The 14,326-nt window shown below is 40.2% G+C and overlaps 1 protein-coding gene across 5 annotated transcripts in view; it reads left to right on the forward strand.

Moving 5' to 3' along the window:
• LOC124710616 (carnitine O-palmitoyltransferase 1, liver isoform) overlaps window positions 1-14,326 on the forward strand; it is a 267,710-nt gene that overhangs the window by 160,007 nt on the left and 93,377 nt on the right. For all 5 annotated transcript variants that reach the window (XM_047240940.1, XM_047240941.1, XM_047240939.1 and 2 more), the window contains 2 exons: window positions 8,588-8,762; window positions 13,191-13,327. In XM_047240940.1, the coding sequence (XP_047096896.1) occupies window positions 8,622-8,762; window positions 13,191-13,327 (278 nt within the window). In that variant the 5' untranslated portion in view covers window positions 8,588-8,621. The remainder of the gene's footprint in view (window positions 1-8,587; window positions 8,763-13,190; window positions 13,328-14,326) is intronic.

Raw genomic sequence — 14,326 nt, forward strand, 5'->3', positions numbered from 1 at the left:
CATTTCCTGTAACAAAGTGTTTGACGTCACGCTGGTACGTTCTGTTGCTGTGTGTTTCCATTCCATGATTAATGTGATTTGAAGAGAGATAATAAAATGAGCTCTAACATGGAAAGTAAGCGTTTCCGGACACATGTCCACATAACATATTTTCTTTCTTTGTGTGTGAGGAATGTTTCCTGAAAGTTTGGCCGTACCTTTTTGTAACACCCTGTATAGTTGAATCTAATTTTGACAAAATTAAGGGCAGTTGTATTATAGTACTTGCCACATAATTGTTACTGGTGCTGATGCGAAATCTGTCAGGTGGAAGAGTCGTGTGACGTATGAACACGATGGTGTTAGGACAGCTAAACCTGCTTGCGTGAATAGCGGTGGTCACAACTGCATACAAGAACAGTGCAAATGCAGTTACCAGCAGAAACGTAACGTAAGCAAACAGATCGGGCATGAAGCGAATCCATAGTTGGACTATAAACAAGAATGTCACTGCTGGTGACCACTGTGCCATCACATTTGATCTAGGAATTACAGATGCTGACTGGACTGAATAAACTTCTGCGGCAACTGTTTTTGATCTGAAACGTCCCGAAAAATAATACCCTGTAAAAGCTCATCAAATATTTAAAAAATACCAGTTAATGACTAAATTTTCCAGTTTAAGAAGAACGATACATAAAACGCATTGAGTTGACCTATGATCATAAGGAAGTTGAGAACGTGAGCCAGGTGTAGAGAATTACCGACTGTTTAAAGGAAAGCCCAAGGAAAGAATTATTTGTCTTAAACAAATGAATTGGGAACATCTGGGGACAAATATACAAATCGATATCAGGAAAAGTAGTCACCTAAAATTAATTGAACTCATCGAAGAGTCGATAGAAGTCAGTGAAACTTCTCTGGACACTTCTTCCACATTACTACGCAGCTACAGGCGATGACAATCACATTAGCTTTCGAAATCAAATGCATTTTGAATATCTTAACAATGGCGCTGTACATGTCCTAAAGAATGGACACCGCACCCATAATTTTATGTATTCGCCTTGAGGGGCATAAGACTATTTCATTGAAGGTGCATACTGCCGTTCGTCCCATTTCGGTAATACAATGATACTGCGAGCAGTGGCGAAAATGAATGGAGTCACATCAGTGGTGAGTAGCAGTTGGGAATTTGAATCGAATGGGGAGGCGTGTACGGATGGCCGAGACGGTCAAGGCAACCATTCGCGAAGAGCGGAGAATCCGGTTTCGAATCCCGGCTCGCTACATCATATAAATTTCCCTTTAGCTGTACTTTATTTCGCAGGGGAACACGTGACCTCAGTCATCTTTAAGGTGAGAAATGGTAAAGTGCCAGGTCCTAACAACATTTGCCCCAAAATCTTTCAGGGTGCAGCTCCGCAAGTGTACCTCCTTTAACGTCTGTCCTTAAGGACTCATTCATATTAAGGCATATACAGGAGTCTGGAAAATCTTAGGAGCAATAATCATTCAAAAAGGAGACGATAAAGACGCGTGAGACTTGAAGAAATCAGCTATCATAAATACCTGACAAGATACCCGGAGAGGCTTCCGTGTGACTGTTGACTGTTGACACACAGGGAGCTTCACGGGCTGCGCTGTCACGTCTAGATTCAGATCGGGTTTCGTCGCAGGTCTTTTTAAGAGATGTGGCCACCTAAACGTAGACATGTCACACACATCCAAACAGCCAATGATACATTTCCACGGGCGGTATCACAGTAACATTGTAAGGAAAGACTTCTTTGAGCCACCCATTCCATATATTATATTCATGCCGTTGAATGCTCTGTAACTATCATCACAACAATTGGCGTCGTCGTCGGCGTCGTCGTCGTCGGCGTCGTCGTCGTCTTGAACAAAGAAATATTCCTTCCTGGCGTTTTATCACGAAGCCGCGTGTGTACTGCAGAAAGTAACGGCCAAGTATTCAAAGCGTATAGTTGAAAAGTAAGGATCAAGGCCTTAATTGTTTACTGAATGTTGTTATTACCTGTTTGAAAGACATAGTGATGCCAAAAAATTTCAGCTGGCTGTTTTCATCTTGGATAGAGTAGCTCCAGATATAAATCCTCGCGATAAATAATCACAATGTCCAACTTATTTTACACCTTAAATTTCGACTATCATGGTAGAAATATGAGAGAGAGAGAGAGAGAGAGAGAGAGAGAGAGAGAGAGAGAGAGTAGACGTTCATGCTACCCTCGCGACGACGTCTTTATCTGACCTTTGGATATCTTACGTTTCACCCTTTGCCTCTCTTTCATATCCATAATCATCCACATCAAATTAATTGCAGCACCATACGGCACACATTTATCTCAATCGCTAAAAACGGAACCCTTATAGAACCAGTTTTTTGTCTGTCTGTCTGTCTGTCTGTCTGTCCGACAGGTAAGACCCGTTTCTCTGAGGAACGGGTGGAGGTATCAAGTTAAAACTTATGTCAGGTACACTGTTTACGGTCCCTTAGCGGCGTAAAAAATTTAAACTTGTAAGTTAATGTGGTCAAAAGATGCGCCCATATAGGTTACAGATTTTGTTACTCGCAAACTGCCCGCATCTCGTGGTCGTGCGGTAGCGTTCTCGCTTCCCACGGACCATAGATGTTAAGTCCCATAGTGCTCAGAACCATTTTTGAACTCGCAAACTCACATATCAAAACACTTCGATTAATCACCTACATACGCTTCAGATCTGGTGGTCTAGCAGTAAAGCGCGTACCTGGAATCCGAGAGGTCACGGGACCGAATCTCGGTCGGACCACGGATTTGTCGGTTTTCGTTTTAACCTAGCCTTCACCTCTCAACGATGTGGGTCCCCAGAAACAACACGTGGTTCGGATTCAACCTTAAAATCTGGGCCTCCTTTCCCCCTCTGGATAACTGGGTTAGGTTAGGGACATGCAAGCCGCCGAAGTGGCGTCCAATAGAAAGACTTGCATCAGGCCATTATTATCTGTACACATTATTAAATTTGTACGGAAACCTTAAAGCGCAAGTCTTACTCTTACTAGTCCGGCTTTTTTTTTTTCTAAACAACGTCCATAATTGATTGTTGTACATACTGTTTCATCTTTTCTTTCCTGTCTTTTGGGAGTGTTTAAAGTGAGATTCTCAACCTATTTGGGGGCACGGATGACTAATTAAAAAATCTTAAGTACTTCCTTTAAAGGAAGTAACTCTGAATTTGGTTAGTAGTTTGCACATTTACGAACCACTTCATTGACCCACATCATCTCTCGTAAGTATACCAGATGTGGTGAGAGTGGTATTTGGGTAGTACTTGAAGGAGTCACAGAAAAAAAGAGGCCAGTGTTATAAATCCCACAGAGGAAGTATCCTTATTGACTTTTTTTTCCAGTTTGCGTCTCATGATTTTTGCGATTCATGTATATGTACTTAATGATTTCAGTATAAGACTATATCCTGTGTTTGACGCAAGTCGAAGAGGTACTAAAATCAGAAAAAAACGGGAATGACGACATTATTTTCAAAAGATGCGACAAAATCGTAATAGTAGAGGAAAGTATTACAGTACATCCAAAATTTGGAATGGAATAGACGGTGCCTATGCTCATAATGTCATCAGTATTTGTGGAGTGCTTTTTCGGTCATTCAAGCTGGTTTCGAAGCCATACGCCTTTTGTGGGAGTAAGAGTTGTGGAAGAAGAATACGACGTTTGGCACGTCGTAGCATAATTGTGCACTAATATTGCGAGACTGATTGAAACGGGAGTTCCTCCACTCTTCAAATGACATCAGAAGCTCTTAGCTCCAAAGACACTGTTTAGCAAAATGATATGTATTAAATAAGATGCTTCTCTCACAGTTGGTCACAGTTGTGGCATTAAGATATGGATTACTTAGCAGTATGCACAGCAATAGTGTGAATATATGGGAGGGGGCGTGTCTCCATGGTGAAATTTACGAAACATGATGAGCGTATAACTTTGTGAGAGAAAGAAATAGACTTTTCAACTAAGGGCATTACATATTTGCTCACTTTTCAGATCCCTGTTATTACAGCTTTAATAGTCCTCATCTACTGGAAGACTGTCGTAGATTGTTGTTTCACTGTTATGTCATTATGAAGGAACTTCTCGCGATGTATGGCAAATTGTAGTTAGTCAGTACCATGTGTTGGACCCTATCTAGCACTTTTGAGGCACAGTCTCCCAGCTGAGACATGGAAATACGCGAAAGTTACACAAATCATCGTTCGCAAACGCTGTAGGTTACATAAGACTTAAGTGTTCACCCGCACCGAAATAAAGCGAACCTTGGACAGACGAGAAGGCAGCTGCAAATTTTCAGCAGTGCAAAGTCGAAGGCACTGGGTATTTTTCCTTGCTTAATCACTGCCAATCATGACCACGTGCAGTGAGTAGAGCAGACTGACAAGTCAGCACTCTGCAACGCCGCTAACTCGCAATTTTTTTGGTATTTGACGGAAATTGCTGTGCAGTGTTCTTTTAGATCGAGGTTGTGTGAAGCTGAGAATCTTTGAGGACTTTATACGTGTCTTCCAAGGAGAGTGCTGATCTTGCATTATATTTCTGTGATTTCTTACAGTAAGAATTTAATCTACACAAAACGTCCTATCAGGTTAAAACTGTGTGCCGGACCGAGACTCGAACTCGGGACCTTTGCCTTTCGCGGGCAAGTGCTCTACCCGCGATAGGCAAAAGTCCCGAGTTCGAGTCTCGGTCCGGCGCACAGTTTTAATCTGCCAGGAAGTTTCATATCAGCGCACACTCCGCTGCAGAGTGAAAAATCTCAAACTATACGGCTTGCTCAGAGAAAAACTGTTCCTTAAAGCCAAGACTGAATATCACTTTACTCCACGTCTCATCGTGAAGTGGAAGTTACAGTAACGCCTTTAGGGCTGTCCTGAACGAAGAGAACAATGAAAAATAAACAAAGCCCTATTTTAAGCGTTTTGCTGAAGTATTGAAAAAATACGTAACTACTATTGAATCTATAAAGTACGTGTCAATATGCTAAAAAGGCAAAAGGATGCTTGGGGAAAAATACACGTTGAATACAACGTAGAAGCTCTTACACAAAGATCACAAGAGCAGCTTAAAGTAATTTGGAAGGACATTAAAGCGAAAGCAAAGAAAATGAAATCTAAATGTAATCGAGAACAATTTCAAACTGGCGGTGGAGTAGGTGAGACGAAGATAAAAGACACATGGTTGTTGATATGATCCCGTAAGTTTTCGGGGGGATAGCCGGAGTTAACGACAATTTCACATCTGAAGATAATGTGATACTTTCAAGCAACTCCGATGATGGTAAGTGCTCTGAAATTAGCAATGAAACTGCTGAAGGTGGAACTTTATCCCATAGTCATGAACTTGACCTGCGTTCAAATTTTGCAACACCTCTACTATTGTCTCCAATCCGTGGAACTCGGCCAATGGCTTACCACGTTCAAAGTCTTCATATTGGCATCACAGATGATTTGTGTATTGATAGAAAAGAAATGCTTGCGATTTCTATATAGTTCTGCTTGTGCTCTGGAAGTACAAAGTATGGGTATATGTACACAGTCTGTGCCCCTATGACATTTGGGTATCCACCAGTTCGATAGCTTCCCTTTTGTTCTTTGATATATTGTCTTGGCTCTGTGGCATGGACACGTACAGTGGCTTTAAGGCAATTAAACTGTTTATCACACTGTTAAAAGCTCTTCCAGCAGTAGTAAAATGGATATTAATGAGATCCCCTGCTAGATTTGATAAGTACCTGTGCGAAACATTTGCAGTCCACATAAAAGTTGCAGCCCATGAGACAAAGCACGGTTCTTGTCAGAATTATGCTGTAGTAACGGCTCCAGCATACCAAACAGCAGCTCAAAAGATTCCCTATGAAACCCAAACCACTCTTTGAAATCACTATCGCTGTAGATCACAAATGGGCCTCTTCTCTCCATTACAGCCCCCATTCTTGGGATGTTCACCTCTACCTCCATCTCCATATATTTTTCGTAGTCCAGGTAGTCCATAGAATTCGACAGTTAAAACATAGAACTCAAAGATTGCACCTTATTTATTTATTTATTTATTTATTTATTTATTTATTTATTGTTCCGTGGGACCAAATTAAGGAGAAGTCTCCATGGTCATGGAACGAGTCAATACATGAAATTATAACACGATATTAGAAACAGATAAAATGAAATATAAAAAAAAAACATATTCAGGTGACAAGTCGTAAGTTTAAATGAAGAAAATCAACAATGTAACACTGGAATTTGCTTAATTTTTTAGCTCTTCCTGGAGCTCCTCGACAGAATAGAAGGAGTGAGCCATGAGGAAACTCTTCAGTTTAGACTTAAAAGTGTTTGGGCTACTGCTAAGATTTTTGAGTTCTTGTGGTAGATTATTGAAAATGGATGCAGCAGAATACTGCACTCCTTTCTGCACAAGAGTCAAGGAAGTGCATTCTACACGCAGATTTGATTTCTGCCTAGTATTAACTGAGTGAAAGCTGCTAACTCTTGGGAATAGGCTAATATTGCTAACAACAAACGACATTAAAGAAAATATATACTGTGAGGGCAATGTCAGAATTCCCAGATTTTTGAATAGGGGTCGACAAGAGGTTCTTGGGATGTTCACCTCTTCCTCCATCTCAGCATTGTGACTAATCGGGACTGTGGTTTGTCGTTCCATGTAATTCAAACTCATGTTGGTCAGGATTCCACTAAAGTCACGCAAATATGGAATCAATAGGTTCAGGAGAGCCATACTGAATGCCATGAAGGATCTCACTGGCGCCACATGACCTTAGTCCCTTACTATACTCCTACTAATTCATAGGAGTAAATTTTGGCCTTATTTCCTCCTTAAGTTACTCACGTAGTAGCGTACTCTTCAATGGTGCTTCAATAGAGTAAATAAATTTACTTCGGAAGTAAATGAAAAATTTACTCCTTGAGTAATTTACTCCCATAGTTCAGTACTATCGACTGGAAGTCGCCGATTTCCTTCTCTCATAGTATCAACTAACTAAATTTCACTTACTCCTGGTTGGTGCTTGCCACAGTAAATGTAGTATGCCACCAATTTTGGAAGTTGCCATCCCTTTTAATGTATTGAATATGTTTACTGAGTTTAAAACTATAAATAATACATTACTGGCTTTTAAATTACAACACCACGAAGGCGGCATGAAACAAAGGATTAACTGGCACGAAGTGTGCCACATGCTTGGATATACCACTAATTATCATCCTGCACAAGCCACGAAGAGGGTAGGTGTAACGCCATATAAACTCTGAGTGTAAGGAGAGATTAAAGCAGTGGTTTTATCATTCACAAATCGGATTTGAAAATTTATTGTTTGTGAGGTGATCATGGTATGCCTCGTATAAGAAAGAGAAACACCTTTCAGTACGTGTTGGAATTCACCAGTGGCAGCATTGTGACTAATCGGGACTGTGGTTTGTCGTTCCATGTAATTGAAACTCATGTTGGTCAGGATTACACTAAAGTCACGTGAATATGGAATCAATAGGTTCAGGAGAGCCATACTGAATGCCATGAAGGATCTCACTGGCGCCACATGACTAATGCCTGACAGGACAAGATTTTTCACTCGGTCATGCAGGGAAAATATTGTCACATAACGTATTTTGAGTCAGGAAATGGGCTTGTTCGCAGCAAGGCACCCACACGGACAATGTGACGACACTGTTGTCAGCATGACAACTATTATCACGGATTACCTTGAGCAGCAAAGTCACGCTGGAAATGGAGCATTCAACTATATAATATTGGACTGGAATGAGGAGTAATACCACTTCGTCTTTCCAGATGAGTCACCGTTCAGTGTAGAGCATCATGACGTATCTGTGTGTGGAAGCTCCGAGGAGAATGAATGTTGTCAGATCCCGTTCGTCATCATTGTACAAACCGAGCACCTGACGTGGTGATATATTGTGCCATTAGGTACACGATGCAGTCACCACTGGTTCTCATAGCCAGTAGTGTGGAAAGCCGCTGTCCTATCTTTGAGGTCTTCATGACAATCTATTTCATCGAGATAATGCAGGACCATGTGTTGCCTATGCTGTCTTGACCTACCTTGACACAAGAGAGCATTTCACTGTTGTCGAGGCCAGTACGTTTCCAGATCTCTCACCCATTGAAAACATTTTGTCATGGGCTTTTGAGATTATAGCAGGCTATTACTTGCCGGCCACTACAGGTGAATGAATATAGCTGAAGTTGCATGGGAAAAAGTAGACAGTATCTGACATCCAAGCTCAGTTTGACTCGGTGCCAAGCTGGGTTATAGTCACTGTTGCTGCCAGAGGTGGCAGCTCTGTGTACTAAGTTTCGAACCCTGCATAGCCCTAAATAGCCCATAAATTGAAACATGCATTCTTCCTGTTATACTTCACACTTGCAATCAGTAAAATCTTGTAATTTGATGTCCTTCCTTATGAGACAGTTTTAATGGCTAGCAGTGTATTTAACAGAAAACATTGAGAGAAATTATAAATTCATCACCCTGTCACATATTTATATGTCTTTCTGTTTTTGTGACAGGTTACAACTTCTCTGGCAGTGATCAGGTGCTGTCATGGCGGAAGCCCACCAGGCAGTCGCATTTTCCTTCTCAATTACCCACGAAGGGTGGGATGTGAACTTCGACAGAGAGGTTCTTCATCTTGTATGGCAGTCAGGCGTGCGATCCTGGAAGAAACGCTTTGCCAGATTCAAGGTATGAGAATCTTTCATTTTAAAGTGGCTGGTAGTCATAGGGCTTATTTTTGACGTACAGCTAACTGATTGTACATTTAATCCAAAGAGGAATTATGATAAACTTATTGTAGGTTAAAAGTAAACTTTTACAGTAACATTCTTCCACTGAGGATAAAAATAGCTACTGCAGACCTCTAAATACTTGTTACTGTGTGACATGTGGAAGACACTACTTTAGACTTTGCTCCTCTTGTGTGAGGTAGACAGTTCAGATCCCTATCTGACCATGTAAATTTACATTTTCCATGTGCTCCCTAAATAGTTCAAGGCAAATGCTGGGATGGCTCCATTGAAAAGGACAAGGCCAATTTCCAAACCTGTGATCCCCCTTCAGTGATCTTGTTGTCCAGGAATTTTAAACCCTAACCTCTCTTTTCTTTTTGTAATTTGATGTGATCACTATGTTTTCTGTTAATCTAGTTCCAAATATATAGCCTGTGTGGAACATTTGCTTTGGAGAATGTGCCTGGTGGAGTTAAATCAGAGTAAAAACAGACAGAAACACCCACTTCTGTGGAACGATACATTTAAAAGTATAAAAAATGTACCTAATTTCCAGAGTGTTAGTTTCTTCTTCAGGGAGGAAAGAACAAAGGTTTCTGTATCCATTTATGCATTGAGATGTATACTGTTGGTCATATATAGACCCCCCCCCCCCCCCACACACACACGTGCTTTCGTGTGTTGCCCTGCCTTTAAAGTTTTAGGATTTGTCTGTGGCTGGAGAGGACCATGAGCTGAAGGCAAAGAGTGGCAAAGGACAGAAAGAGAGATGGCAAGAGCAAAGAAAGATAAAGAAAAGTGTAGAAAATAATTTTACATGATGTTTACGTACCATGGATGAAAAATGGGTCCACCATATTGCACTGGACACTAAACTGGAATTTAAGCGCCATTCGTGCGTAAAAGCTGGATGCTGTGTCCACACCAGAATTAGTGAATTGGATTTCGTCTGCAGGAAAGGTTGTGGCCAGTGCTTTTTGGAAGGTATAATATGTTCTTCCTTCTCAGTGGTAAAAAAAATAACTAGTGAATATTACTAGACGATACTCTGGATGTACTACATTAAAAATGGTCCAGCACAATGAAAAAGTACTTTGGCAGTGCAAAAACTTGGAGCATTCACACTATTTACCAAATTTGGCCTCCACTACCTTCTGTCTGTTCGTACAGTTACAAACATTTTTAGATGGATAATATTTTGCTTCCAATGAAAAGATTATGGTAGGCTTAGAGTTCAAAAGTCTTCCTAGAATTGCATTTTAGGTATTGAATGTACTCATTGCAAAAATGTTACACAACATTTGTTCACCTTAAACAAGTCTGTGGAAAAATAATTGCATTTTTACCTCCAAACACTCATTAACAGTGATCCATAGAACTTTTCCCTGTGGCTTCATACATTTGTAGGTTCCCTCAGATGACACAGAGAAAACTGAACTACTTTTCATGCACTAGTCACATCGTGAAATCACTTGTGTTGAAATACACTGATGACTAATTGAGAATTCTCTGCAGCTTAGAGGATCATTGGTAAAATACTAAACTCCAACTCCAGAGGTCTCAGATTTGATCCACACTCAGTCCTATGTTTTTTATCTGTCAGTTATGACTTTGTTCACTTCTCACATTGTTTGTTATAGAGAGTTGCACCATGCTTCAGAGCCCACCTTAAACTGTAAGTCCCTCCATAATTGTCTGATGAAGTCATTTCAAAGGCTGGAGAAAGGCAATGGGATACCACCCCCAATAGAAGCATCTGTTGTTCAGATGATGACTACTTCTTATAAGGGCACATTCTACTCCACATCTGTACTTCATATTGTTCCACATTCTTGTTACACTGGAGCACATGCTCTATTTGAGTAATGCTGCTGCTATTGGAGAGCATACTAAGTGAAAGCTGGTACAGTACAGAATACTGAGCAGTTATTTTATTTTTATTGTCACTAACCATTATGAATATATAGCTTGTCTGTTACCATTGACAACTATAGGCAAACACCGCTGCTCTCAGTTGTTCAGAGAAGGCTATCGGCCACTATGTTGTCCATGGTAAGAGGTAATACCTGAAATGTTATATTCTTGGCACACTCTTGACACTGTGGTTCATGGAATATTGAAATCCCTAACAATTTCTGAAATGGAACGTCCCATTTGTGTAACTCCAAATACCATACCGCATTCAAAAAGTCTGTTAATTCCTGTTGTGTAACCATAATCACTTCATAAATCTTTTCACAAATGACAACTCTGCCATTGAACTGCCCTTTTACACCTTGTGTACATGATACTACCACCAACTGTGTATGTGCATATCGCTATCTCATGGCTTTTGTCACCTGAGTGTATCTTACTGAAACCTCCCGGATGGCTTTCCATGATTATCAACAAAATGGGGCATAGAATATTGTCAGTGTACCACTGTGGTGGAAGGGCACCATGGATGACAACCAAAGCGGTCCAGCTGTGAAAAGAAATGGCACGCCAGACCATCTCTCCTGGTTATCAGGCCGAACAGCGGGTGACAATCAGGTTGGTATCTCTCTGCTGTCTGGGGCATCTCCAGACACATCTTAGTTTGTTGTTGGGGCTCAGTTTGAAGCAAGACTTGTCAATGAAGACAATTCCACTCCAGTAGATTCCAAGCTGAAGAAGGTGTGTCTGGAGATGCTCCTGTCAGCAGTGGGGTGTCAACTTGACTGTTGCCTGCAAGTTGGCCCAACAGTCAGGAGTAATCATCTGGGGTGTTATTTCTTTTCATCTCTTTGATTGTTATCTGCGGCACTCTCATTCCGCAGCAGTACATCAATGATATTCTGCTCCTATGGTGTTGCCCATCATGGGAAGTCATCCAGCAAGATAATGCCCACCTATACACAGTGAGAGTTTCTACTATTTGTCTTCACACTTGCCAAGCCCTACCTTGGCCAGCAAGGTCGCAGATCACTCCCCAATTGAGAACATTTTTGGAAGATTCCAGCCATCTTGGGATCTTGATGATCTAACATGCCAATTAGGCAGAATTTGGCATGCTATCTCTCAGGAGGACACTCAACAACTATATCAATCAATGCCAAGTCCAATAATGGTTTGCATAAGGGCCACAGATGGACCAATCAATTATTGATTTGTCCCGTCTGTGAAGCCCTTTCTCTTGAATAAATCATCCAGTTTTTCACGTTAAAGGTGCAATGCATGTATCACTGAAACGTGTGTTTTCAAATGTGAAATGCTCTAATAGAAATTAATTTATTCCTGGTAGATCAGTACAGTGTGTTAGACAAGGTTATGAATCCTGTGCTTGTGTTGAGCATTTATTTGAGTATTGGTTCATCATACTGCTTTTATCTTTTAGTAAGTTTAATAACTGTGTACATCCCACTGCAAAGTAAATAATTCATTCCATTACCTATACTGTTGAGATCATAGAAGCCAACACATCCTTTTTTTGTGAGGCTAGCACTTCAGCCCCATAGTGAAAAAGATCACTTGTGTGTTTCATGGAAGTAGGCAGTCTGCTAAAACATTGAAGGGGATGAGTGATGGATGATATGTATTCAAGTGTAGAAAGCAAATCATGGAGTTATGCTACCCTTAGTGTGGGCTAGTGTTCAGGTGTGGTGAACCCTAAGCAGTTGTTGAGCACAATCCATTCTACACCTCTGCCATCACAGTCAATGTTTTGGAAATGATCTAAACAATGTTAAATTAGAACTATTGGCATTGATAACAATGCAAAGCAGCAGGTGCCAGATTTAAATTGTATGGCAATGCTGTGTTAACTCTTTATTTGCCATTGTTTAAAATTTTGAGAAACACATTTTCAGTTTTTTTTTAAATGGATGCCTGTGACTAGAATGATAAGGTGGTTTAGCTATGTTTCATTACACATATTCCTTCTTCATTTGCCAATTTTAAACATCTGAAGTCTTCATCTAGGAATACTCAGAATAATTTCTTCAATATGAAATCTTGTTATGTGACACCTTTTCAATTCTGGATGTCCCGCGATCTTGATGAAGTCAATGCCTTGTTTTTCAGGGATATCAGTGCACATTTCATTAAAACTGACTGAAAAGTGTTTTTTAAAAGTCTTTGAATTCAAAGCTTATATAATAATATTATTTGTTGAAATTATGACATGCCATTCAAACAAAGCTTTCAACAATGAGTACTTGCAGAATATGGTTTCTCGAGTAATCACCCGTTGTGTAACTGCCTCTCTCCTGTGTTTCAAAAAACATTTGGTTGAAAATCCGTGGTAACACAGAATTAATAACTGCATTGTCTTTATTGAGTGTGAATGGTGTGAGGAATTTAATTTCTTTGACTTTAAAAGTTGTTAAATTTGATTTAGTAATATTAAATTTATTCCCTTTTACAGAATAACATAAAATGTGGAGTCTACCCTGCTCCCCTTCAAAGCTTGTGGGCCATTGTTGGTCTGTTCACTGGGATGCATTTTTCAAAGCTGGGAATTATCCCCAAAGTTGTTAATAAAGTGATTCTTCATATTCCATGGTAAGTACTAGAATTTGTGATTTGTAGCATGTAAAGAAATTAATTATTAATTATTGTTATTAATTAATTGCTTTGCTGTAATTAACATTGCTTTGTAATGAAAGTGTTGTATGCAAAATAAGGTGAACCGACAAGCCTTTAACACTGGAGTGTCCACAGCTCATGGTCTAGAGGCTAGCATTACTACCCCTGGATCACGGGGTCCGAGGTTCGATTCCCAGCCTGGTTGGGGATTTTCTCCACCCAGGGACTGGGTGTTTGTGTTGTTCTCATCATTTCATCATCATTCATGAAAGTGGCGAGACTGGACTGAGTAAAGATTGGAATTTGTATGGGTGCTGATAACCACACAGTTGACCGCCCCACAAACCAAACACCATCATCATCAACACTGGACTATTACCTGCCTCCTACTTAACAGTTGAGCAGGAGCAGGATACATTGTAATTTGTTTGGGAGCTCTCAGTTATTTGCTGATGGCATTCATAACATGAAATTTTGAATCAATCAGTTTTTTTTCTGCACACAAAATTTGCTTCCAACTGTATAAATTGACTGTTTAATGATGTAAGTGATTATATTTAATTTAGTCTGTAGTCCTGTATCAACTTCTCACGATTATCTTCTCACTGTTTCTATATCTGTCCACTCTGTTCCACATCTCTTCTCCTGTTTCACTTTCCGGAGTTCAGCCTTCCATTGTGCAACTTTTTTGTATGCTGCTTCTTGGTCCCATGCTTTATTCCCATACAAACTCACCTCTGCATCTCCTCGCTCTCTGACCAACGTACCACCGATATGCAACTACTGCTTCTCTAAATTCAATGTTTTCATACCTAATGCTGCTACCCATCTGTGAAAGTCACTCAGTTAGTTGCAAGTGAAACCTCATAATTTATTGTGTAACCCCAAACAGTAGCAGCTGCATGAAACCCAAATTTTGCTATAATAAAAATGATGTTTTTAACCAACCATGTAAGAAATTTACATTTTATTTTT

This window comes from Schistocerca piceifrons, chromosome 1 (assembly GCF_021461385.2).
Source record: "Schistocerca piceifrons isolate TAMUIC-IGC-003096 chromosome 1, iqSchPice1.1, whole genome shotgun sequence".
NCBI lineage: Eukaryota > Metazoa > Arthropoda > Insecta > Orthoptera > Acrididae > Schistocerca > Schistocerca piceifrons.